Source organism: Marmota monax, unplaced genomic scaffold (assembly GCF_021218885.2).
Source record: "Marmota monax isolate L192 unplaced genomic scaffold, Marmota_monax_Labrador192_F-V1.1 WCK01_AAM20220418_F8-fsc00108, whole genome shotgun sequence".
Classification (NCBI taxonomy): Eukaryota; Metazoa; Chordata; class Mammalia; order Rodentia; family Sciuridae; genus Marmota; species Marmota monax.
The window spans coordinates 2,465,878-2,490,406 of NW_026694593.1; the positions used below are offsets into that span (position 1 = coordinate 2,465,878).

Genomic DNA, 24,529 nt, shown 5'->3' on the forward strand with positions numbered 1-24,529 from the left:
CTCACTCACTTCCACTTAGAGACAGTTTCTGTCTTTACTTTGACCATCAGTCTTGTTTAAACATCATAAAAAGAGACAAATTACACACTTCTCAGAAACTGGAATTTTATAAAAAGTTTTTTTTCTTTTATATTCATAAAATGATATAATTTCTGCAAGTATAGAAATGTGTCATAAATTATACAGAATGTTCCTTAATTACAGCTCAATGCAACTTGGTACTTTCTTCCCTCCCTAAAAACGAGAGAGAACCAAAAAAATAATATATATAACTGTATATATATATATATATTTATATATTTATATAATATAGACCAATCAAATATGAAAAAAAAATCATTTCCTCTTTGGTATAAAAATCAGACTCTCACCTTGAGAGACACACAAACAGACATGATATTGGGTTTGTAAACTGTGGCCAAAAGGGATTTCCCTGTCAAGACTTCCCCTCCCCTGTTCCTTGAGGGTTCACCCCACCTGACTGCAGCCTCTGCCCGGCTCCTTTGGGGCTCCCACAGGGAATGCTTATGATCCCCCACTCCCAGCTCCACACCATTCCCAAACTAGTACTTTCTACCCCAACACAGTCCCCAAAGAAGAGGAAAGGCTTCTTCTGGAGACTGATTGGTAGCAACCAACTTGGGAAATGCCTGACGTGGGGTACAGCTTGTGGACGATGGAGATAAGACGGGCTGTGACCAGCCTCCAGCGGAGGCCTGTTCAGACGGGCAGGATGCCGAGCAGACAGAGTCCGGCCCCAGCCTGGCCTTGCCCTTCCCTTCTGCCTCCTCCCAGGGGCGAGGCCTGCTGGTGGGACGGCTGGTTTCCTGGGAGAGGGAACAGAGAGGCCCACCTCAGGGGTTCAGCATCACCTCAGGGTTCTGAGGTGCAGGTGCAAGAAAGCTCCAGCTGAAGAGGAGCGGGGAAGTCAGAAGAAAGTCTGCTAATGAACTTGGGACTAAATTTAAAATGAGAGCATTCCTTTTTCTCCTTAAGACTAGATTTCAAACTGGGCTTTAGCTCTCTGAGGATGAAGGGGCCACTTTTCCAGGCTCCAGCCCCAAACCAGCAGGACTTCATGGATGCCAGGAACGGACATGTGTGCACTGGGGGAAGGGACAGCGCATTACTCTCAAGGTGAGGAAGGAGACAGGCCAAGCCCTCCTTTTCACTCTCCGGACACCCTCTGGCTGGGCTTCCTCCCTCCCTGGTTAGCCTCTCTGTCCCACCAGGGCACCAGCTACTGGAGTGTGACCAGTGAGACACAGCTCCTCCCAAGCCACTCCACCAGGAGGGGTGTCCCAGTGAGTCCCCGGCTCCTCTTCCCAGGAGAGTTAAGACACCAATCACAACATAAAAGTCACATAAAGGCCTCCGCCATCAGCCAAATAAAAAAAGACAAAACCAAACTGGACACAAACACAATCAAGGAGACACCCACGATGTGAGGGGCCCAGAGGCCCCAGCAGGTCTCCGGCTTCCCGGCAGGATACATTCTGGTATAATTCAGGAAAGGGGTGCTAGAGCCCCTCTGGGGAATGGGAGTAAAAAAATATGGAGATTACAGTGTCCCTGGGAGCTCCCAGGCAGGGCAGGGACAAACAATCTCTCACAGTTTTTCTTATTTTTGGTACCATGTCTGGTCCCCACGGGGCTGCTTCCTGGTGCCTGAGCCTCTGTCTGCCCCTGGGCCCCCTCCCTCCCTCTCCCCAGGGTCTACCAGAGGAGACGGGAGGCAGAGAGCGAGGACCAACAGTTCGAGATACTGTTCCCTTGGCGCCCCACTGGCCAGCTGCTCTGGTCACCAGCACGGAGTGTCCTGTGACCGCAGGTCTTCACCCCTTGAGGGGCTTCTCGGCCCCGCCGCCGGGGCTGCCGGCGCTGTCGCTCTTCTTCCTGCGCAGGCTCTCGATCCAGCTGGAGCTGGAGCGGGCGGTGAAGCTGGACAGCGCCAGGGAGCTGAGCCGCATGTTCTTGCCAGACATGATGAGCTCCCCGAAGCCCTCCTGGTGCGAGAAGGCGTAGCCCGAGCGCCGCGACCCCGTGCGGCCGGCCCGCCGCATGCAGCGGTGCTGCGCTTTCTGCTTTTTCCTCACCAGCTGCGTGTAGCGGACCTGGGGGACACGGGAAGAGCCAGCGGTGTGACACGCCACCACGGAGAAGGGAGCCGGGGCCCTGGGACAGGCCAGCACAGGACCCTCCACGCCTGTGCAGCTTAGGACCACCACCAACCCCCAAGCCACAGTCCCGAGACAGCCACACCGGTGCCTGAGACAGCCCTTCCGGACAAGGGTCTCCGCCCCCGGAGCGGACAGCCCAGGACGGCCAGCTGCTCACCGTGTCAGACAGGTCTGGCTTCAGGCTGAGCCTGAGGAACCGAAAGGCCACCACAGGCATGATGCAGACGACCGTGGTGAGCACGATGGTGAGCCACACTGTGGGCTGGGCCAGGGTGTTCTGGGCATTCCCTGGAGGTACACAGGAGACGGGGGCCTTGGGACTCACAAAGTGGACACAAGGGTAGCCCCTGACTTCTCCATTTCTATTTCTGGCAGTTCCACTTCCCCAATCTCAAAACCTAAATCATCTTGGCTTCCCTCTTCTCTCTGCCCACTCCTCAAATGCTTATCTCCACATCTGACGTTTGACTGGTTCCAAATTCTCCCCCAAAAGCCCCAGAGCTATTTCCTTAACTATGGTTGAATATGCAACAGGCATCTCAAGTTTCACCTCGACCACAGTGAACCACCTTCTCTTCCACCCCAAATCTGCTCACGCCTTTCCCAGCTCAGGAAACAACTACCACTCACCGAGCGGCTCTGATTAAATCCCCCACCCATCACCACTTTTCTGTCTTGCTCACAACCCACATTCAATCTGTTGGCTCCATTTTCAAAATGTCTAGGGAGTCCCTCTGCCCTTCACTGTGTCCCAAGCCATCACGTGTCATCCTCAAATCCTGCAATAGCCTCCAACTGGTCTCCCCATTTCCACCTTTACTCCCTATACTTTATTTTAGTCACACAACAATAGAAGTGGTCCTTTAAAAACATTATCATTTTATGACACTTCCTGCCTCAAGCCCTCCAATGGCTTCCCATCAAATTTCAATTAAAATTCAAAGTTCTGGGGCTAGGGACATACCTGACCACAAACTTGCCATCCTCCTGCCTCAGCCTCCGGAGTTGCTGGGATTATAGGTGTGTGCCACCGTGCCCAGCATTTTTTGATTTTGTAACAGGGTTTCACTCGGTGGCCCAGGTTGGCCTTGAACATGCACTTCTCCTGCCTCATCCTCCGAGAAGCTGGGATTGCAGGCATTTGCCTCTACGCTTAACTCTTGCTTCACATTCCTAATACTCAATCTTTTTTTTTTTTTTTGGGGGGGGGGCGGGGTACCAGGGATTGGACTCAGGGGCACTCGACCCCTGGGGCACATCCCTAGCCCTATTTTGTATTTATTTAGAGACAGGGTCTCACTGAGTTGCTTAGCATCTTGCCATTGCAGAGGCTGTCTTTGAACTTGTGATCCTCCTGTCTCGGCCTCCAAGAGGCTAGGATTACAGGCGTGCACCACTGTACCCAGCTCTAACACTCAATCTTTTGATGTCATTTGTCCCCCTTCCTCTAAATAAATGAAGACTTGTGGCAAAGCACATGAAAGGCTGGCAGCTGTCATTCTTAGAGCTGAAGGCCCGCCCTCCAGCCTCTAGCCCCCTCTATTCTCCAGGGCCCATCCAGCTAGAGCACTTTTTATTCCCCAGAAACACTTGCTTCTTTGTACTTCCTGGCTCTGCTCATAGCAGCCTCTTCTGGGGGACTAACCATGGCCACCCCACTGGCAGGGTCTCTGCTAACCACAAAGCCTGCCACCCCTGACCGCCTCAGAGCCCTGACCTCCCACAGCCTAGAAGGGCTTCATCACTTTCATGGTTACAGAAACTCTTTGGGACCGGGTCTAGACCAGCTACCCCTGATGTCCTGCTGACGGGTCAGCTACCTGGCACATAAGGAGTGCTGATAAACGCTTGTGATGTGCACACTGGCCGACTACCCTGCGAGTCCTAGAACAGCTGTAATTCCTAAAGAAGACTCAAGAGGAAGCCACAGGGACTCACCCACAAATCGGAACTGGTTTGGAAACATGTCAAAGAGCCCATTGCTATGCATGGCAAAGAGGATGGCAAAGTAAACAGCGAGGCTGCCCCAGATGAAGAAGTGGTTGATGGCTGTCCAATATCCTGTATCCAGTCCAATCTGCAGAAAGAGGTCAGAGCTGTCACAGGCAGGAGAGCCCCTAAAAACTCCCCCCCCCCCAGAAACTAAAGTGGGACACTGAGAACAGCTCTAAGGACAGAAGGCTCACTCCTCCCATAGGAAAGGGCAGTTCTTTGGAGGCTTCATACCTGCACACTGACCACGATGACCAGTGACGTGGCCACAGTGACCGCAAAGGACTGGTAATCGGCCAGCTGGGTCCCATCATCTCGGGTCGCCTCAGCAAACACCCCATAGGGAATGAAGAACATCAGCACAGAGGTGTAGATGCCCTGGGCGATGCAGATGAAGAACTCCCGCTTGTTGAAGAGGAGATTCAGCTGGCCTGGCTCGTAGAGCTTAGGGTACTCCATGCTCCGCTGCTCTGGCACATCCTGAATGGGGAGGGCCACATGACCGATGAGGATCACTAAGGCAGACCCTGTCTCTCAAACCTCCTTTCCACAGACTTTAGCAACAACAACCTCAAGCCAGCTGCTCCCAGTTTTTGTTCAGCAACTCAGGAGAGCTGTGGAGAAGCTGTACCTGAGGGGAGCCTGCCCCACACCCTCCCCTGCTGAAAGGGCCTTCCCCGTGTCCACAAGTCGGCAGGCACACGTGTCCCATGTCCACACTGTAACAGCAGTGCTCTTCCCCCCGCCTACCTGGCCGTCCACCTCCCCCATACCTGGTCAAAGACGCCCATAGCCAGGACGGGGAGGGAGGTGTACACGATGTTGTACAAGGTGATGAAATATTGATCGTACACAGTCTGCAAGAGAGCGGACAGGGAAAAGGGAGTCGCAACCTCTCTTCACTGCACATCAGGCACAGGAAGTGACTGATGTGACAGCTGATGTAGAGCTTAGGGCTTCTTGGGGATCCCTACTCTTTCAACAATTTTTTTTTTTAAATGCATGCACTAGACAATGGGATTAGGCAGCAAACAGGTCAAATACAACCTCCTCTGCCCTTAAAAAATTTACAGATATGCATCACAGCTTGGGTACATTCGCTACCTGGGCCGAGAAGCCACAGAAGAAGCCAAACCAGAAGTGAACCATGGTAAAAGCGAAGTTCTTGTAGAAGAAATAGCAGAGGAACTTGCACATGCGCAGGTAGGACCAGCGCCCATGCACCAGCAGGAGGCGCTGCAGGAACTTGAACTGCGAGAAGGAGTAATCGGAGGCCAGGACAGCCTGGATCCCTTCCTGCCCGCTGATGCCCACACCGATGTGAGCCGCTGTGGAGGTGAGAGAGGAGGACAGGTGAGGGTGGCCGCCCCCTTCAGACCCCACCAAGTTACAGTCCCTCTCCCCAGCCGACCTCAGGGCACCTCCCCCCTCCTGCCCAGCCCACCCATGCACACAGACTACACTCACTTTTGATCATGCTGACATCATTGGCCCCATCTCCAATGGCAAGTGTCACCGCCTTCTTGTACTTCTTAACCAGTTCCACCACTTGTGCCTTCTGCAAGGGGGTCACCCGGCAGCAGATGACAGTTTTGCAGGCACACGCTGTTTCCAGGAACTCCAGCTCCATGTCTGCCTCCAACGCATGGGCCTGGAACACAGAACACCTGAAAGAGGCACAGTCTTCCCAGGGAACACCTAGTGGCTTCAGCTCTTCCCTGCCCCTTGAAGATCACAACCCCCTCTGAAGTCAAGGGAAATGAGAAGAAAAAAATCTACAAGCCGTATTGAGAAAAGGGATTTCTGGAAGAATACCACTCAAGCTAAGGATGATAACACTTACTAGGCTGTGACCATTGATGACCAGAGCATACTCCCCAGCAACGGCCTCCAAGACAGATGTGAGCTTGGAAGAAGAAAGTTTCTCCTGGCAGGTGAAGCCGTTGCCTACGGTGCGGGAAGAGTCCATCATCTTCTCCCGGGCTTTCCTGTGAAGGTAGAGATGGAATGGTGGTGACCCAGGACAACAGCAGTGAATCAGGACAGAAGTCTCAATAGGATTCAGAAACCCCAGCCTGTCCCTGGGCCTCTGGCTTACCTGAGCTCCTCTCTCACCTCCAGGACAGTGTGGCCTGTGACTATGAACACCTCTGTCATGTCGTCCGTCAGCATCTTGCAGGAATAGCCAATGTTCACAGCAGTCTCTAGCCAAGAAAGAGTGCAGGGGCTACAGGCAGGCTCCCGACAGGTCAGCCTGGTGCCCGCGGCTCCACCAAGGCTCCAACGGGAATACTGCCCAGGTGTAACTTCCTCTGCCCTGTTGGGCTCTCACCTTGTTTGTCTCCAGTAAGCACCCAGATCTTGATGTTGGCCAGCGTCAGGAGGGCAATGGTCTCTGGAACCCCCTGCTGCAGCTTGTCCTCAATAGCCGTTGCACCCAACAGCTGAAAATACAAGGACTCCTGGCATGAGGGTCACAGGCACAAGTCCTCCTTGCCCACCCTCAGGCCATCCTTGTGCCCTCACCATCATGTCACTCTCAACCTCCTCATAGATGCTGGCCAGCCTGTCCTCCCGGCTGTCCTGGGCCAGGCTGGCTTGCAACCGTCTTTCGGCCCACTCCTCATAGTACTCTTCATCCAGATCCTTGTAGGCCAGTACCAGGGTCCTCAGCCCTTCCCCTGCATACTCCTGGGGGCAGAGTCAGGAATGCACCTCTGAGTAGGTTTAGAGAGTTAATAATGTACAACATGAGGACCACAGTTAAAATCTACAGCTGGATGCAGTGGTGCATGCCTTTAATTCCAGAGACTCAGGAGGCTAAGGCAAGAAGACTGCAAGTCCCAGGCCAAGTCCAAGACTGCAAGTCCAAACTGGGCAACTGAGTGAGCCTCTCTCTCAAAATAAAAAGGGTTGTGGCTGGGCGAGGTGGTGCATGCCTGTAATCCCAGCAGCTTGGGAGGCTGAGGTAGGAGGATCATAAGTTCAAAGCCAGCCTCAGCAAAAGCAAGGCACTAAACAATTCAGTGAGACCCCGTCTCTAGATAAGATACAAAATAAGGCTGGGGACGTGGCTCAGCGATTGTGTGCGCGGAGTTCAATCCCTGTACCCAAAACAAAACAAAACAAAACAAAAAGGGTTGTGAATGTAGCTCAGTCTACAGTTCCCTGGGTTCAATCTCCAGAACAGTCCTCCCAAAAAAAATTTGCTGGGAGAGATTTTGGGTATTCTTACCACACAAATAAATGAATGAACAAACAAATAAATAAAGAGATGGTGGAAAAGTTAATATGCTTGATTGCAGTGATCATTTCACCTAGTATATCAAAACATCACATTGTACACCTTAAATGTGTTCAATAAACACAAGAAGAGACACACAAAAGAGAAAGCCATGCTTCCACCCCAACGCTGAGCGCAGCACAGCAGCAGGCCAGTCCCCCTCCCTCACACCTACATTCAGATGGTCGGTCGTGGTGTTGAGCAGCTCCTGGGTAGAGTGGTGCAGTCTGTCAAGCAGGATGGTGTCGGCCCCTTTGCAGTAGAGTCGGATCTTCCCCTCTGGATTCCGCACTGGGCATACGGCAGGGGGCAAGAAAAGTGCCAGAAAAATTCAGACAGGCAAATACCCGCAGTCTAAACCCATCATTCCGAGCCCTCAGCATACCCGGCCCATTCCAGGCCTATGTGCTGCCCCAACCCCCCCACATCCCAGTCCTGGCCTCACCTATGACTGACATCCGCTTGCGGATATTGTTGAAGTCCAGGATAGCCAACAGCTGGTAGGTGATGGCTGTGCCCATCTCATGGACAGTGATGGTTTTTGGTGTGCGAGAGCGGAACACAAAACCAAAGTTCCTGGCTGCAGTAACCAGGGCGCCCTCATCAGGAGACTGGGCTTTGTAGTATAGTTCTCCTAGATGGGCAGGAAGAACACGCATGGCATGGCATGAGTGGCCACCCTCAGGAAGCCTCAGCCCAGCAGCACTGCAACGCAGAGCAGGGCCCAAGAGCACCAACTGGGTGAGGGTAGGGAGGAACCAGCTCCTCGGCTCACCTTCATTCTTTTCTTCTGACATGACAGTGTGACACAGGGAGAGGAGGCGGAAGAACTCATGTGTATGGGGGTCCCCCATCTTGACAGCCTCCAAGAGGCTGGGGTCCCAAAATAAGAACTTCTTGTCAGCCAAAGGGTTAAAGGAAAAGTTGACGGGTTCGGGCCTCTGCAACAGGTAAGAAGGCCCTTAGGAAAAGCTGGGTTGTCAGCTACAGCCCAGGAAAGAGGCTGTCCCTGCCCACCCACCTCTCAGTAGAAGAGCCCAAGATGGAAACCACTGTGGACCTCAAAATTCCCATTTTGCTACAAGTTCTTTTTTCTCATATCCATTTCTCCAAGCTGCTTCCATTTCCTGCCCAGACAACACAGCTCTCCTAATTATGCCAACGGTTCCCATCAGGCGCCCTATGTTAATGGTACACACAACAATTATGGAGACTGGCTCTTACCTCTCCCAACTCCGCTTTATGTCCCAAGACATCAAACACGTCACCTACACACAGCCACGACAGAAGGAGAAGCAAAATCAGAGCTGGAGATCTCTACAGCACTGGGGATAAGCCTCTAATACAGATCCCTGCAAGCACTGGGAACCCTCAGCCTGGTCATTGAGCAGATATCACTCACACACCACTGACACAAGGGACAGTAGGCAATAGGCGTCCTGGGTGCCAGAATCCAGAACTGTGGCCATAAGAGTGTCGTGGGATCCACCGCTCACCATTCCTGTCCCCACTACCTCCCAGCAGCTGTCCCCTCAGGGCAGTTCCAATTCTTCACCTGCACCAGCCAGGGCTCCTGGGCACCCTGTAGGCCTGCACAGCAGACGAAGCCTCACCCACTAGGCACAGGTCTAGGTTAGTACAGAAGCAGTCACAGCAGGGGCTGACCCCGTACAAAGGCCAGCCCCCACACCCCCTGCCCCAGCCACCCCAGCAGTTCAGCCACAAGGCCACTGGACAGGGCCACACTGGGAAGACCATGGGCACACTCCAGAGACTCACAGGGCCCTTATGACAAGCAACATGGGTGAGTCTAGAATTCCACTGGGTCAGCCAAGGTCCAACCTGGCCAGGATGACCAGAGGGCAGTGTCTGGGCCTCACTCTAAACATCCAAGGAGCTCCCCTAGTGCCTGGAGCTGAGACCAGGCAAGGGTACCAAGTGAGGACGAGGAAAAGACTCAGGATCTGCTTCCTGGCACGGGATACAGAACAGACCCTCTCAAGGACTCTCGGACCCAAATAGCAAAGAAGCAAAGTCCAATGTCAGACAACTATAAGAGCCCTGGTTCCATTCTCTTTCCAAGCGAGATGTGCAGCCCAACCCTCGCGGCACCGCCATACCGTAGCTGCGGCCGTTGATGGAGCACTTGTTGAAAACCATGATGTTCTGGGTGAGGGTGCCAGTCTTGTCGGAGAAAATGTACTCCACCTGGCCTAGCTCCTCATTGAGGGTGGTGGTGCGGGCCTCAGCGGGTGTCCGCTTCTTCATGCAGAACATCTTCTTGTCCCAGTTGATGAAGTAGCTGTGACCCAGACGGATGACCTCCACACTACACAGAGGACAGGAGGTGAGGCTTGGTGCGAGAAGGGGAAGAGGTGCCCCACCCACATGGGCCTTCGCTGCAGGCCCTCCATCTGGGGAGAAACGAGAACGGAGAAGACACCTGGGCACAGGAACCTGGGTGGGAAGGGGCAGGGAGAGCCTGCAGGTGAGCCAGCCAGGTACAGCCAGCAAAGTACTCCCCAACCCGCCCCTCCTGACACTCTCTAGACAAGAAGGTGCAACAGGCCTGGGCAGGCAGGACAGAGCGCACGGTGGAGGGAGGAAAGGACTGCAGACAAGGCACTCAACCAGTTCTTACCTCGGGGCTAATAATACAGAAACCACGCAGAAAAAAACAAGAGAAAGTGCGAGAGGGAAGGGAGAGAGAAAAGAGAGAGATAATGAGGGTGCTGTGCGCGCCAAGGCGAGCGCGCCACCTCCAAGGGGCCAGGCTGGGAACGAAAACCGAGACGCAGCACGGCCCACTCGCTCCTTGCTGCCCCAGCACACGGAGCGTTCTCCCTCCACCTGGGCCCCACACCCCAACTCTGTGGCAAAGCTGAGGGGCTGACTCCAGAAGGGAGAGGGGTTGCAATAACGTAGGGGACAGTGCCGAGTTACAGGGGATGGGACTTCTGACAGTCCCCATCCTCTCCTTTGCTTAGGCAGCTCCTCGTCTTCTTTGGATAGGGGCTCACAGTATTTCCAGAAAGGGCCCTGTGTTTAGGTCCAGAGGTGCAGCAATGGGCTTATCGGGAACTTTGCTTCTGACCTGACAGAAGCTCCTATCAGGACCCTATTACCAGGTAAAAACTGAGGTAGCTGGAAATATCATCATAATCTTTTCCCCATGCAGCTTATAACCCTTCCTCCACCCCACCCCAAGACATACTATAACTTGATGGGACTTAGAAAACTTCCTCAGGCAGCTCCCAAGGGCTTCAAATAGACTTAGATACAAAACAGGGACAAGAAAGCCCAAAGAAAAGAAAACAAAATTAGGTTTTAAGGGAAAAAACATTTAAATAAATAATAATGTAGAACCAGAGTTGCAATGATAACAGATATACACCATCCAATATTTGTATAGTGATTTTTTTTTTCTGGGTGGAGGGTACTAGGGATCAAACCTAGGGACACCCATGAACTACATTCCTCAGCCCTTTTTATTTTTTTAATTTTTTTTTTAATTGTAGATGGACACATACCTTTATTTTATTTATTTGTTTGTTTTATGTGATGCTGAGGATCAAACCCAGTGCCTCACACACAAAAGGCAAGCACTCTTACCACTGAACTACAACCGCAACCCCCCTTTTTATTTTTTGTTTTAACCCGGGATCTTGCTAAGTCCCCAGGCTGGCCTCGGATTTGCAATTCCTCTGCCTCAGACTCCACAGTCACTGAGATTATAGGCGTGCACCACCGTGTCCAGCTATAACCTGTGTTTTCCAAACTAGTGTCTTACGTCAAAACATCCCTGTGAGGAAGATGAAACAGGGGTCCCATTTTACAGGAGAAACCAGAAGTCCCAGAAAGCCTCAAGTGACTGTGGTCATATGTCAAATCTAGTCGAGCAGGCAGGACTAAACCAAGAACCTTCTGACTCTCCTCTCTGTGCTCGAAAAAAGCCCAAACTGTACTTTCTTGGCAAAGAAATGCTTCATCTTCTATTCATCATAATCAATCCTAGGACTTTGGGCCAGTAGGAGAATTGAGGACTACTTGAGGAAACTGTCAATTAAACACAGGAGACAGGAAGATTCTGAATACCTCCACAAAGAATTTCCTATAAAATGTCACAGGCCCCCTTATCTCAAATACAAGGTACACGGTAGGAAAGTTTCTTTCTCCTGGATTCTTCCTTTCACCTCTCCCAGCCCCCTCCTCCTTCCACTCTTACTGGCCTGTCCCTGTGACACTCTCTTTACCTCAAGCATCCAAGCACCCTGCCTGGGCCCCTGACCCGACACATGCTGCACTCCACTGCCCAAAGCTGCTTTAGGTTTTTTTAGAATTTATTTTTCAAATGACTTCTTTTTTTGTTGTTTATTCATTTTTCCAAAGACCTTATAATGGTTTATGAAGTCCAAGGCCACAGGCCAAGATTGAAGACCCTTCACAGTCAGGAGTGAGCCGTTGTTTCCGGGTCTCTCTCCCACAGCTCCTCACTCACCGTCCCTACTCTCTGCTGTCCCAAGGCCATTCCCAGTGCCCACTTCCTTGCCATTGTTCCTAGCCCTTTCTCCTCCTCTCTTTTCCAATTCCACCTTCACTCATCTCTTCTGAGATGTTTTCCCTAATTTCCTGCCTGAGGAGCAGGGCTCGTCCCCACCTTGGGCACCTGATGCCTCCTGCATGGTGTATCAGTGTCTGACCAGGTTCCGACTCCCCACCGCCAGGCTACTGCTTTTGAAGGCACAGGCCATCTGACACATCTCAGTGTTATGTAATGCTGAGGATAGAATGACTTCTACAGGACTTAGTCCCAATTTTTTTTTTATAATGTGTTTAGATTTTTCTTGTTCTTTTGGACCTAAGCTCCTAGAGTAAAGGAGATCCACTCCAATTTCTATGTGCTACAGTGCCTACCTCGCTTCTTTGCACATAGTGCATGCATTACACATATGCTAAATATATGCTCAAGGGTTTTGCTCTAATACACTCCCAGTGCCAGGAAACTGGTAAAAAGTCTACTTTGTACACAAAGATAAAAAGACAACACAAAATGCTCACAGTACAGAAGAAAAGGATTTCATGTTCCTTCTCAATGATTGGATATTTACAGAAAAGTTTATCAAAGGACCACTGGGCTCCCTGGACAGAACCTAGAGCAGAGAACAACATACCTGACATATAGTGAAATGGGCACAACGGTGTTAAGGATGATGATGTAGGACCAGAAGGAGAGGAAGCCAGAGAAAAAGGCACTGTCCACCGCTTCATCCCAGGGCAGGTAGACCTGGAAGCGTGTCCCAACTTCATGTTCCCAGATGGCATTGCCAATGGCCAGGATCACCCCCATGCAGACCAGGAATCCAAAAATCTGAGGAATGAGAAACAGAAACTAATCAGAGACTTAGAAAACAAATGTCCTCATGAAGGAAGTTCCTATTCAGGCCTGAGCCCTAAAAATCATAGGCATATTTGAATTATTAGAATGATCTATTGGAATGAGCTCAGAACTGGCTCTGGTCTGCCACTGACCACCACATGGCCCTCTCTGAACATTTCCTCATGTGTACAGTGGGGAAGCTGAAATAGAGAAATTGCTCCCAATCAGGAGTCTTTAAGGTTGGTGAGTGGGGTGAACTACATTTCACACACCAAAAACACTTAGTGCAAATTACCCATTTACCTGGGCTAAGCCTTCACAAACCAACAAAAATGCCAAGTTACTATTATATATATATATACATATATATATATATATATATATATATATATATATATACACACACACACACACACGTAGGTGTATATATATATAAAATATAGTATATATATGCCTGTATATATGTTTACTTATTTTTTTTTTTGCAGTGCTGAGGATTGAACCCAGAACCTCGCATATGCTAGGCAAGTGCTCTATCACTGAGCCAGCCCTCTAGCCCTTATAATGTCTATTTTATACAGACTGTTATTTTTTTTAAAATATTTTTTTAGTTGCATGTGGACACAATACCTTTATTTTATTTATTCATTTTTATGTGGTGCTGAGGACCGAACCCCAGCACCTCATGTGTGCTAGGCGAGCGCTCTACTGCTGAGCCACAACTCCAGCCCATTTTTTTTTTTTAAACCAGGGAAACAGAAGCTGGGCATAGTGGCACATGCCTGTAATACCAGCAACTTGGGAGGCTGAGGCAGAAGGATCAAAAATTCGAGGCCAGCTTCTGCAATTTATCAAGGCTCCAAAAAACTTAGCGAGACTCTTAAAATAAAAAATAAAAAGGGCTTGGGATGTAGCTCAGTGGTAAAGTACCCCTTGGTTTGATCCCCAGTGCCCATTAATAAATAAAACAAACCAGGGAAACAAACTGTATCTTGATAACTCCAGATTTCTTGATTAATCAAAACAGCTTGGAGTCCTTGATGAAGGATCATAAGAAAGTCTGGTGATTATAAGAGAATAACCAAGGGCTGGGCTGTGGCTCAGCAGTAGAGCGCTCACCTCGCACATGCAAGACCTTGGGTTCCATCCTCAGCACCACATAAAAATAAATAAAATGAACGTATATAAAAGAGAGAGAGAGAGAGAGAGAAGAAAAATAACCAAAATCCATGTCTGGTTTCTGATATCTATTTACTTTTTTCTTTTTTCTCTCTGACAGTTATTTCCAAAGCCATCTTCACCATTGAGTTTGAAATAAAACAGGAACTATCCTGGTGCCCAACGACCACCAGGGGGCCATGTGAGCCTCTACAGGCAAAATCTGCCCTGGAGCTCCCTCAAACTGGAATTTTGCAAGCCCTTTAAAACCAGGGTGGCCCCAGGCTTTGCAAGCTGGCATGTGGGGGGCAGGCAGCAGGCAGGAGGGTGCAAGAAGGGAGCAATGTTTAACAAGGAGCTCAGATTTCTAGCTAAACAAGAGAAGGACTCAGGAATTGCCAAAAATGAAAACAGAAACTTTTCCTTTGGGATTCTTCATCCTTATAAGTTTGGGGGGAAAGACCCTGCTAACCAACTTCCAAGTGGAAATTTTTTCTTTTAATTCCCTCTCCATCCTCATGAAGGCCTCCTTGTCTCTGGCAAAGGTAAACAGAAGGTCACATGATGCACTAAGTCATCATCATCATAACTGGGATCCAGAGAAGGGACGATTGTTTTAGCTTTAAGTTGTTGATTCATGCACGTTCCTAAGGTTTTTTAAAAAAACATCTTCCAGGTCTAAAAGAAACCTGAAATAAACATTGCCTTTGAGTAGCTAACCTGCAGTGACTTTAAAACCATCCAAAGCCTGACTATTGACCAGGGAAGAGCAATGGAAGCCAAGGAAACCACCCAGGGAGAACCAAAAGGGCAGAGAGGGAAATATATGTGGGATTTTACCCAGAGCACCAGTGTATTCATTAGGCGATCAATACTTGTTCTCTTGAACTTTGTTCTACCGCTGTTCTGCATCAGCTTAGTGTCAGGACCTAGAAAAGAATGGGAAGCCAAATAACAAAACTGTCTCTGAATTTCTGCTCTGATCTCCAGAGGTAGTACATCAGGATGGAATGGAGACACTAGGTGGACAAGAGACTTGTATTCAGGGCTGGAGGTTTTGTACCTTATGCACTCTGCCAACCCACCCAGTTTCAACCCATACTCCTGAGGGAGGGCTGAGTCACATTCTTCCTTTGGATGCTAGAAGGCTCACCTGCAAAGATGACCAGCCCGAAGCACCACTCGGTGTTTCGTAGCACACAGCCCCGCAACAGCATGTTCTGGTTGCTCAGGGGGAACTTGCTTTCCTTCCAGTAGAGGGTTCCACTGAATTTGTCCAGCTTGTTGTTGGGAGGTTCGCAGATCACTTCACCTGGACGGTAAATAAGAGTAACACGGCTCAAGCTCTAGTTTACAATTCGATCACATGACAATAAAACAGAGAGAAAAAGTAGCTAAAGGAGAAAGAGTAAGGACAGGGACCCATTTGCATACTGCTGGCAAGAGTGTGAGCTGATGTCACTTTTCAGAAAAAGAATGAGACAGCATATACTAATATTAAAAGTACATACATATGCCGGGTGCAGTGGCACATGCCTGTGATCCCAATAGCTCTGAAGGCTGAGATAGGAGGATCGCAAGTTCAAACCCAGCCTCAGCAACTTAGTGAGTCCCTAAGCAACTTAGCAAGACCCTGTCTCTAAATAAAATATTAAAAAAAAGGGTGGTGATGTGGTTCAGTGGTTAAGTTTCCCTGGGTTAAAAAAAAAAAAAAAAGTACATATAAGCTTGGACTCAGTAATTCCAATTTGGTCACTCACTCTATCCTACTAAATAGAGCATGATATCCTTTATTGAAGCATTATCAGGACAGCAAAAGACTGGAAACCACTGAATGGACAGGAGTAGATGAATAAATTATGATACATCAGGTTTTTTTTCGGTGCTAGGGACTGAATCCAGGGCCTTGAACATAGCTAGGCAAGTGCTCTATACTAAGGTCTTCTCTAAGTTGCCCAGGCTGGCTCTGATGACACAACAATTCTATGAAATATCATGCAGCTACTAAAGAGAAAAAGGTAAAATTCTTTATACAGATGATAAGATGCTTATGACATATTTAATAAGCAAAAAAGGTAGAAACTTCAGTACAAAAGAATTGCATTTTTTATTTTTATGTATACAAACATATGTAAAAATGTAGATTACTATACTAACAGGACTGACTGTTAATTAACATGGTCATCTAAGAAGGGCAGGAGTGACCATAAACTTTCTTATACACTCTGTATAGTTGTCTTTGTGTATGTGTTACTAGGATTGAACACAGATGTACCCTACCACTGAGCTACATCTGCAGTCTTTTTTATTCTTTATTTTATGACAGAGTGTCACTAAGTTGCTAAGGGTCTCACTAAGTTGCTGAGGCTGGCCTCAAACTTGTAATCCTTCTGCCTGAGCCTCCCAAATTGCTGGGATTACAGACACGTGCCACCATGCCTGGCAGTCTGTCTTGTTATAAGGAGCACATATCATTATTCTGAGCTAACACCCAAACAGTATAAGCTGAATTTCTCTCAAGATGCACAGCAAGTGGGGAGCTATCAGTCTCAAGGCTTCCTTGAAATGATCATCAAGTTGCAACCACTTGGCATTCCCAGCACCCCCACCCCCAAATCCAAGGAGTTGCATAATCACAGCAACCAGAAGCCAAAAGGAAAAGGTACAATTTAAATTCTAAAACCCAACCCACCTCTTTTACCTGAAGACTGCTTCTCCAAGATTACTCACCATCAAACTTGGCAAGCTTACTGATGTCTCCCAGTTCTGAGGTGACTGGAATTGCCTGGCGCACTTTCATATTGGTCTCTCTAGAAGGACAGTTCCCTTGAGTCCCGGCTCCCTACCCACCCAGTAGCCTGCTTGGGAGCACCTGACCACGGGCATCCCACTTCTCAGCACAGCAAATACTACGTATCCCAAAGCGTTCTCCCCTCCACCCCACCCCCGTACTGGGGATTGAACCCACGGGTGCTCTACCACAGACCTACGTCCCCAGCCCTTTCTAATTTTTTTTTTTTTTTTTTTTTTGAGACAGGGTGTCACTAAGTTGCCCAGGCTAGTCTCAAACATTCCATCCTCCTGCCTCAGCCTCCCGAGTCTCTGAGATCACAGGCATGTGCCACCATACCTGGCTCCAAAGTCTTTCTTACCCCTAAATTTTCCAAAAGGTATAAGCCCAGGCCTGAGACCCACTTTCAAAAACAATCTTTTCACCCCTAAAAAGGAAGTAAAAGGACTGACCCTTGAGCATGCCACTTACCCATCGAGTTCTGCCGTCTCTATGTAACACAGCCCATGGGGCTCACTGCTGGAGAGGAGGAGGAGATCCGCCTGGAAAGAAGCCCTAATGAGAAGTCCAGATACGCAGGTCTCCACCTGCAGCAGGCTCTGCAAGGATCCTCCTCCCCCCCTCACCCCCCCCCCCCCCCCCGCCGAGCATCCTTCCTAGTTCCAAGCACATTAACAGCAGGTCCCAGGCATATTAAGCCCTCCACCCAAGACAGTCTCCTTCCATGGGTGTTTAAAAGGCAAACGGAATCAGGAAGGACCCATCCCTTTCTGCTAAAGAGGAAGGTGAGCCCTGTAGGCCTAGAGCGGCCACTTTTCCCTTACCGCCACAAACTGGTTGTTTTCTAGCTTGATGATATCACCAACACAAACATTCATCCACTGCTCTTGCTGGAGGCTGCGGCAACAAGACAGTAAAAAGGCTGTCAGTAGCTACAGAGGTTTCCAGGGCCTTTCCCGCTTTGTCCCCAGGGCCCTTGTTCCCAAAAGGCACTCACATTCCATTGATCAGCACCTGAGACTGGCGGTTATTCACCTGGTTATCACTCTTGTGGCGGAACTGAAAAGAAGAGAACTGAAAAAGGTGAGACACCTTCTCCTGATCCAAAGAACAGGAGACTCTGGCTCCATCAGGGGAACTCAGAGCATGCTGGGCAACACCTTCCACACACCTATTCATAGACCATCTCTTCCTGATTCCCCTCCTCACCCTTAGCCACATTATCATGGACCAAGTGGGACCAGGTAAAGGATGTCTAGGTCACCAAGGAATTGTGCTGGGCGAAGGTGACTGTGTGCTCGGGGTGGCAGAATAAAAAATGAAAGAACTCACATAGTCATCAGTGGCATCTTTAACAGCGGTGATGGTGAGGACAAGAACCAAAGGCACGATGGTGGTGAACCAGGACAGGGAAGAGATCTGTGGGATCAACTGAGAAGAGGAAAGAGAAGCGGGCATCTGAAGCCCCAGCCAAAGCTTTCTTGCCCCACATCTCCCTCCTCTGTCAAGAGTCATCCGAGGGCTGTGTGTGGACCGAGTTGCGCATTGTAGCCTAGTGAAGGGATAAGTCTGGCTTTGGGAACTTCCCATGCAGCCCCACAGGGACAGACCGCCTGATGCAGGTGAACTTCCCCTACAAGTTCTGCTTTAAAGGTTCCCACACAGCACCTGAGATGGGTGTGACCTGTCAAGATGCCAATCAACCTGCTGACTACAAGACACTGGATGCAAGACTCTGCCCTTGAAACCCTATCCATGTCTTTGATGTACCCCTTGAACAAATCACAGGAGCCATCTTTCCTTTGTCTAGTTCCATCTCTTGTGTGGACTGGATGTTATCAGGGGTGCCACTTCTGTAAATATATTTCTGGCTCTTGGTATTTCGTTCTTCACTAATTATTTTAGACTTTAAGTTTTCATGTGGCTTACACCCTCCTCGGCAGGAAGAAGAACCCCCCAATGAGACACTGGCCATCGCCCTCATTATTCTTCCTTGGCTTTGTGAGTTGCAAGGGATATACTAGAGGTCACTCACCTGCAGAATGAGAAGGAACAGGAAGTAGGTGTTGGCAACTTCCTGGAATTGCTCAAAGAGGTTGACAGGCAGGAAGGTGAGAATATTGTACTTGGAGGTCTTGATGCAGTTACTCTATGGCAGTGGGAGAGAAGATAATGAGGCGGTCCCCAAACTCAATCCAGAATCAGACGGAGGCTGTCTCCTCCATCTCTACACTTCCCCAAACCTCTGCCCCCAAAATCAGCACTGGAGTGGGAGAGAGGAGTCGAGTCTGGGGTCAATGTATTCTGATTACTGACAGGTGAAGGACTTCAGCACAGTAGCAGATGGAGAGCAGCTGAAGAAGGTGCCTCCACCTCCTCAAGCACCCTTCCTATTCAGTGCTCAGTCCAAGCCCACGACATCCCTATATTTCCCCACTCCCACTCAGGAAGTGGGGACAGGTGGTCTAGAATCACTTACCGCATACTGGAATTTCTCATTGTATTCTCGGTCATTAGCCCGTGCCCTCCTTTCTTCTTCTACAACAGAATGATGCTACAGTTAGGAACAGCAAACTGAGGCCTGCACCCCCACCTTGTCAGGTCCATCCTACTTTATGGACATTCCACCAAAGGTCCCTGTTTCTTTTCACCAAATAGTTTTATGGCATTAGCTCCACACCTGAGGTGTCATTAAATTCTTCCCTCTAGTCCAGCTTGCACCAACAGCATAACCACATGGTTCTGCAAGTTACATTCAAAGGACAGGATAGGTTCTCTTCCTCACCACCAATAATCTTCTACTGGGAGCACTCAGTTCTTCTGTCCTCCCCTTCTGGAAGAGCCTTAGCCATTGATGGTCATGGAGTCCCCAGACCCTTTGGCTGCTATCATCATAATCAAGGAGTAGCAGCTGAAGACACAAAGAAAGCATCCTTCCCCCTAGAAACTACTGCAGATCTAACCATGGGACTGCTGCTCTCCCCCTACACTGGGGACTAATGGGGTGGAAGTGGGGAGTGGCAAGACAGAGGGTCACTGTGCCCTGGAGCTGCTCTGCTGCCCTGGAGCTGCTCTGCGGCAACATCCCAGCCCCACGTGCAGTCCCCCTACAGGAGCCTCTGGTTGTCACATGTCACCAGCAGCAGCTTCTGACTGGCCAACAATGACATCACCTTATTTCAAAGCTCATCTTCAAGTAGAAGAAGGTGGGGGAGTCAGGGATATGGGTCATGCAGACTGAAGCAGAGATGCAAGAGAGAGGAATGAGATGTAATGGAAACAGTTGCTTTCTAACTGTAACCTTTTCTGTACCATCTACATGTTTCCCTTAAACTGCTCACTCAGTGACATCTATTTAGCTACCCCTTGCAGGTTCCCAACTGCAACCACCAAGTTCAGGTTCCAGAACAAGGGAATGTCCTATGAAGGGTTCCCCACATTCCAGGGGTCACTTTGATCTCATGCTGTAAGGGGAGGGGGGATTTGACCAGACTATAAACCTAATGTCTTAAACCTGCAAGAAAGCCAAAGGCAGTGTTCCAGGCCCCTTCCCCCAAGACCCTTGCAGAGCACACTGCAGTAACAAAATCTCAGGCCACAGTGTCGCCAGCCTACTGAGCCACTTTATTCCCAAAAACTTCCCCTAGAGAAGCCTCCTCGTGCTGAGACCCTACGCAATCACCAGAGGCCATGCAAAGGAAGGAGGTAGGGACTCGACACTTTAGAGCCAGGATCTCTGGGTCTAGAAAGAGGATGGGGGAAGACTGGGGAGGCACAGGACAAGGGAATATAGGGATTGGAGAGGAGGAAATTATGGGCTCGGGAGAGCTGCAAGATGCTGCCTCCCGTTACCTGTCCCCCAAGAAGGCTTCTTTCGGCTCCAAGAGGGTGGTGCCCCGGCCCGGGCCCACTTCTCGGGCATCTCCTTGGGGACCGTCATGATCCGGGTTTGAGTGGGGAGAGCGTACTGTCAGTTCTTGGCCTCAGCGGCGCCTACGGGGCGGCCCCCCAGGGAGGCGCAAGTGCCGCTGCCGCTTACAAGTGAGCCCGGGCCCACCGGCGAGCATGCCACCCGCAACCCAGGCCATCCTCACGGGCACCGGCGCACCGCCCGGGAACTCCGTGAGCTCAGCTGCGCCGCCCCCGAAGCCCCCAGCAAAGGACTGCATGCGCTGAGTGGCCCCGGATGCGGTGCGCACGCCCCGGGCTCCGCCCCCTCCCGCTCCCCGCCCCCTCCCGCTCCCCGACTGCAGGGGCAGCAGCCTGCCAGCTCGCCGCGTAGGCGACAGCCAGCCCGAGCGCACCCCGCCTCCGCTCTGCGCGCCCCGCACCCGTCCAGGGCCGATGTTGGTGAGCGGGCTGCCGCGGTTGTTGGGGGCAACCGTTTCATTCCCTCCCTACCCGAAGGAAAAGGAAGAGGACCCTGTGGGGGAAGAGACAGGGGCTTCCCAGGCCAGAAAGTAGCAGCTGCAGGTGCCCCAAGAAAAGAGAGCAGGTGTTTCGGGGCGGGGGTGGGGTGGGGGCTGGTACTCAGCACTATCCCAGCAGAGAACCCAGCTCAAGCATCAAACGAAAAAATTGTGTTTCCTAGGCTCTTCCCGGGATGCGTAGGGATCTTGATCTCCCCTTTCCCAGATCCATGCCAGCTGTCCCTCTTCTCCTGACTCCCTGAGCCATAATAACACTCACTCTTGTCTAAATTCCCAGGGATTCCCACTTCTTGCCTTTCTTACCTGGGGGTCGCTTTTTTGCACACAGTGCCATCTCACCCAGCAAGGTCCCAGCAATCCCATGGGAGACCCTGTAGGAAGGTGATACATGAGTGTGGTCAGGAAGCTGAGGGTAACCCTTTATTCCCCTCATTAGGCCCTTCCTGAAGGTTCTCTTCTCCAGCACTGATCCTGACCCCTCCATCCCTCCCCACCAACACTCTCGTCTTTCTGCCCTGTCCAGTACCTGAGAAAAGAGGCCATCCCTTCTGCTTTGGATAACATGGAAGGAGGGAAGAACTGAGAGTTTACAGAAGTCAAGGCCTGTGGGAAAGGGGTCTAGGAGAATAGGCCAGGTAAGAAGGGCACAGCTTCACGCGAGCGAGTGGCACGTGCCTGTAATCCCAGCAGCTCAGGAGGCTGAGGCAGGATGATCAGGAGTTCAAAGCCAGCCTCAGAAATTTAGGGAGGCCCTGAGCAACTCAGCAAGACCGTGTCTCTAAATAAAATATTAAAAAGGGCTTGGAGGCTGGGGTTGTAGCTCAGTGGTAGAGCGCTTACCTAGCATATGTGAGGCACTGGCTTCAATCCTCAGCATACTTAAAAAATGAATAAATGGGTAAAATAAAGGTATTGTGTCCATCTTCTTTAAAAAAAATAATGATTACAAGCTGCTGGATTCCCTTTCTTAAAAAGGGGGATCGAGGCCTGGGGATGTGGCTCAGTGGTTAAATGCCCCTGGGTTAATACAGGTACAAAAAAAAAAAAAAGCACAGCTTTCAAGGTACCATAGATGCTTCATGTGCTCCCCTGCTGACAGACAATGTGTGCCTATATTCCTGATGACAATGTGTGGTGACTGTATTCCTGGTGGCAATGAGTTGTTCATGTACTAGAAAGCAGAATATCCCCAAAAGGGTGGGGTGGAGGGAACACAGCCAGGAAGCACCTGGCAGGGCATCAGGAAATAGGGTGGGCAGGCTCCACCCTTCTCAAAATGCTCATCATTCCCCCAGCTCACCCCATTACTGGGGTTTCCATTATCACCTCCTCCACATTGAGTTCACATTAGACGCATGGCCTTCACTTCCTGCACAGACAATCCCCAAACCGCTTCCTCTCAATCTGGGTCAGCCACCCTTCTGGGCCAGCAGAGGGGTCTTCCTATCCTGTCAGAGAGTCACCCCTGCTCTCTCCCACTCTGTGCCTAGTCCAATCAGCCTGAAGCTCAGTGCAGGCCAAGGAGCATCAGTCACACAAGTCTCTGCTTCCTTCCACCTTCCTGTGTCCTTTCTTTTTCCTAAAAAGGCATAAGGCCTGGCCTACAAGACAGGCTCACAGAGCCTCAACCCTATTCTCCAGCCTGGTCCAAAAAAGCTGCCAGTCAGTAACCTCCTCTTTTTTTGTCTGGGTGGAAGGGTTAGCCTTCCACCTCCTCTTTGGTTCCCCTGCCTGCAGCCTATGGGCACACCCACCAGCCTGTCAGCCCCAAGAGATACTAATTGCCTGTCTGCCCAACCTCTATAATTGCAGACTCTGGCCACCAATTCTCCCTTCACTAGCACACACTCCCTTCCTGACCCCAGACCAGGCAATACCAAGAGCAGAAGTCCTTTTCATCCCTGATCCTCCCCAACTGCAGCAGGCAAGGGTGCCTGGCTCAGGAAGAAAAACTTCATCCACATTTTAGAGATGCCAAGTCCTCCTCTAGGGCCCCCAGCCAGGGTCTCCACCCAGTCTAGAGTATGAGTCATGAAGGGTGGGGTATGCAGGGAGAGGTTAAAGAAGAGGACGCATGGTGGGCATCATAGGTTCAGTAGCCAGCCAGGACCCTGGGGAGGGAGTGAGCAAGAAACACTGCAGGTCCAAAGATCTGGGTCTGCAGCCTATGGAAGAGTTAATGAAGGAGCTGGGCAGCCAGGAGTCAGGAGTCTGGACTTGGATCAGGAAAGTTGTTTTACCTCTAATACCCTGGGGAGAGAAAAAGCGCACTTGGCCCCAGATCCCATCCCCTCTGGGGGCAGTCATAGGAAGGGAGAGGGAGGGAGATGGCTGGCAACAGGGACCCCTTCTCACTTCTCCTTCCCAGTCTCACACAGCCTGGGTTGTCTGAACTGGTCAGGCCCATCAGCCACGTCGCCCTGCCCCGTCGCCCTGCCCCAGCCCCAGCCCCCTCTGCAGCCACATCTGGGATAAAAATAGCCAACCCTAGGAAAGAGGCAATGCTCCATAGGGGGAAAACCGCTCCTCCTCTAGGTCTGGCTTCTGCTGCCTTCCAACCAAGACTCCTTTTGGAGGAGGCTGGTGGGTCAGGGAAACAGGAAGATCTAGAATCCAAGACCCCCAGCTCTCTTGCATCACCACCGCCCTGGGCCACCTTCCCTCGCCAAGGGCAGTAACAAAGGACTCACAGCTAGCTACCACCCCTCTGGCACCCTTGGTTTTCCTCAGGCACACAGACCTCCACCTTCCAGAGACAAAACCTAGCAGTCCGAACTCCCTTCCCTAAGCCCGGTCACTCTTCTCACCCCAACTCCCCAGCGGCCCTCGCCTCTCGGGTCGGCCTTTCCTCGGCACTCTGCGCCTTCCCTGCTCTCCACGCGCCACCTGGGCACCCCATCCTCCCAGCCTGCGGACAGCCTCGGGTCTCCCCACCCTCGGCAGCCGACACCCCTTTTCTCCATCCCGCCGCTCGCCCTGCGGGTCTCCCCGCAGCTCCGCACTCCCGGCGCCCGCCCTCGCGGCTCCACACTCCGGCTCCCCAAACCCCTCCCGCCCCCCGGCCTCCACCGCCGCCGCCGGCCCCGGGTCGCGGCCGCAGCCGCATCTCCCCCTGCCCTCCGCCCCGCGCTCGGGGTGCCCCGGCTCGCCCCGGCTCGCCTCACCTCAGCGCTCGGCGCCCGGCGCCCGCCCCGGCGGCCCCATCCTGCCCAGGCCGGGGCTGGGGCGGGGGGCGCTCGGCTCAGCTCCCCGCGGGCGCCCGCCCCCCCAGCTGTGGCCCAGCTCCCCCCCGGCCTCGGCCCGCTACTTTGTGTCAGT

At 51.1% G+C, this 24,529-nt stretch overlaps 1 protein-coding gene across 3 annotated transcripts; it reads right to left on the reverse strand.

Moving 5' to 3' along the window:
- Positions 1 to 88: 88 nt before the first annotated feature.
- On the reverse strand, positions 89 to 24,506 carry Atp8b2 (ATPase phospholipid transporting 8B2). 3 transcript variants are annotated; one of them, XM_046421645.2, is made up of 29 exons: positions 24,376 to 24,506; positions 21,515 to 21,582; positions 20,634 to 20,706; positions 19,261 to 19,319; positions 18,817 to 18,930; positions 18,114 to 18,212; positions 17,779 to 17,840; positions 17,606 to 17,678; positions 17,253 to 17,323; positions 16,721 to 16,800; positions 15,144 to 15,302; positions 14,831 to 14,919; positions 12,627 to 12,823; positions 9,576 to 9,784; positions 8,680 to 8,723; positions 8,231 to 8,396; positions 7,901 to 8,089; positions 7,631 to 7,746; positions 6,699 to 6,863; positions 6,505 to 6,616; positions 6,271 to 6,376; positions 6,016 to 6,160; positions 5,640 to 5,823; positions 5,277 to 5,500; positions 4,946 to 5,029; positions 4,407 to 4,652; positions 4,119 to 4,257; positions 2,338 to 2,468; positions 89 to 2,114 (listed from the first exon to the last, which is right to left on the reverse strand). In XM_046421645.2, exons 2-29 carry the CDS (start codon positions 21,572 to 21,574, stop codon positions 1,836 to 1,838), a joined length of 3,675 nt encoding a protein of 1,224 aa, XP_046277601.1. In that variant the 5' UTR covers positions 21,575 to 21,582; positions 24,376 to 24,506; the 3' UTR covers positions 89 to 1,835. The 3 variants fall into 3 exon arrangements, with proteins under 3 accessions (XP_046277601.1, XP_046277603.1, XP_046277602.1); XM_046421647.2 differs by lacking the exon at positions 20,634 to 20,706; XM_046421646.2 differs by lacking the exons at positions 21,515 to 21,582; positions 24,376 to 24,506 and having other exon boundaries at positions 20,634 to 20,931.
- Positions 24,507 to 24,529: the final 23 nt, after the last annotated feature.

Excerpts from the sequence above, each read along its gene's own strand:
- Atp8b2 (XM_046421645.2), bottom strand. The coding sequence starts at position 21,574 with ATGGGATTGCTGGGACCTTGCTGGGTGAGATGGCACTGTGTGCAAAAA. Across the intron at positions 8,724-9,575 it reads CATCAACGGCCGCAGCTACG|GTGACGTGTTTGATGTCTTG; the intron begins GTATGGCGGTGC and ends GGCTGTGTGTAG. Across the intron at positions 6,864-7,630 it reads CCACGACCGACCATCTGAAT|GAGTATGCAGGGGAAGGGCT; the intron begins GTAGGTGTGAGG and ends CTCTGCCCCCAG.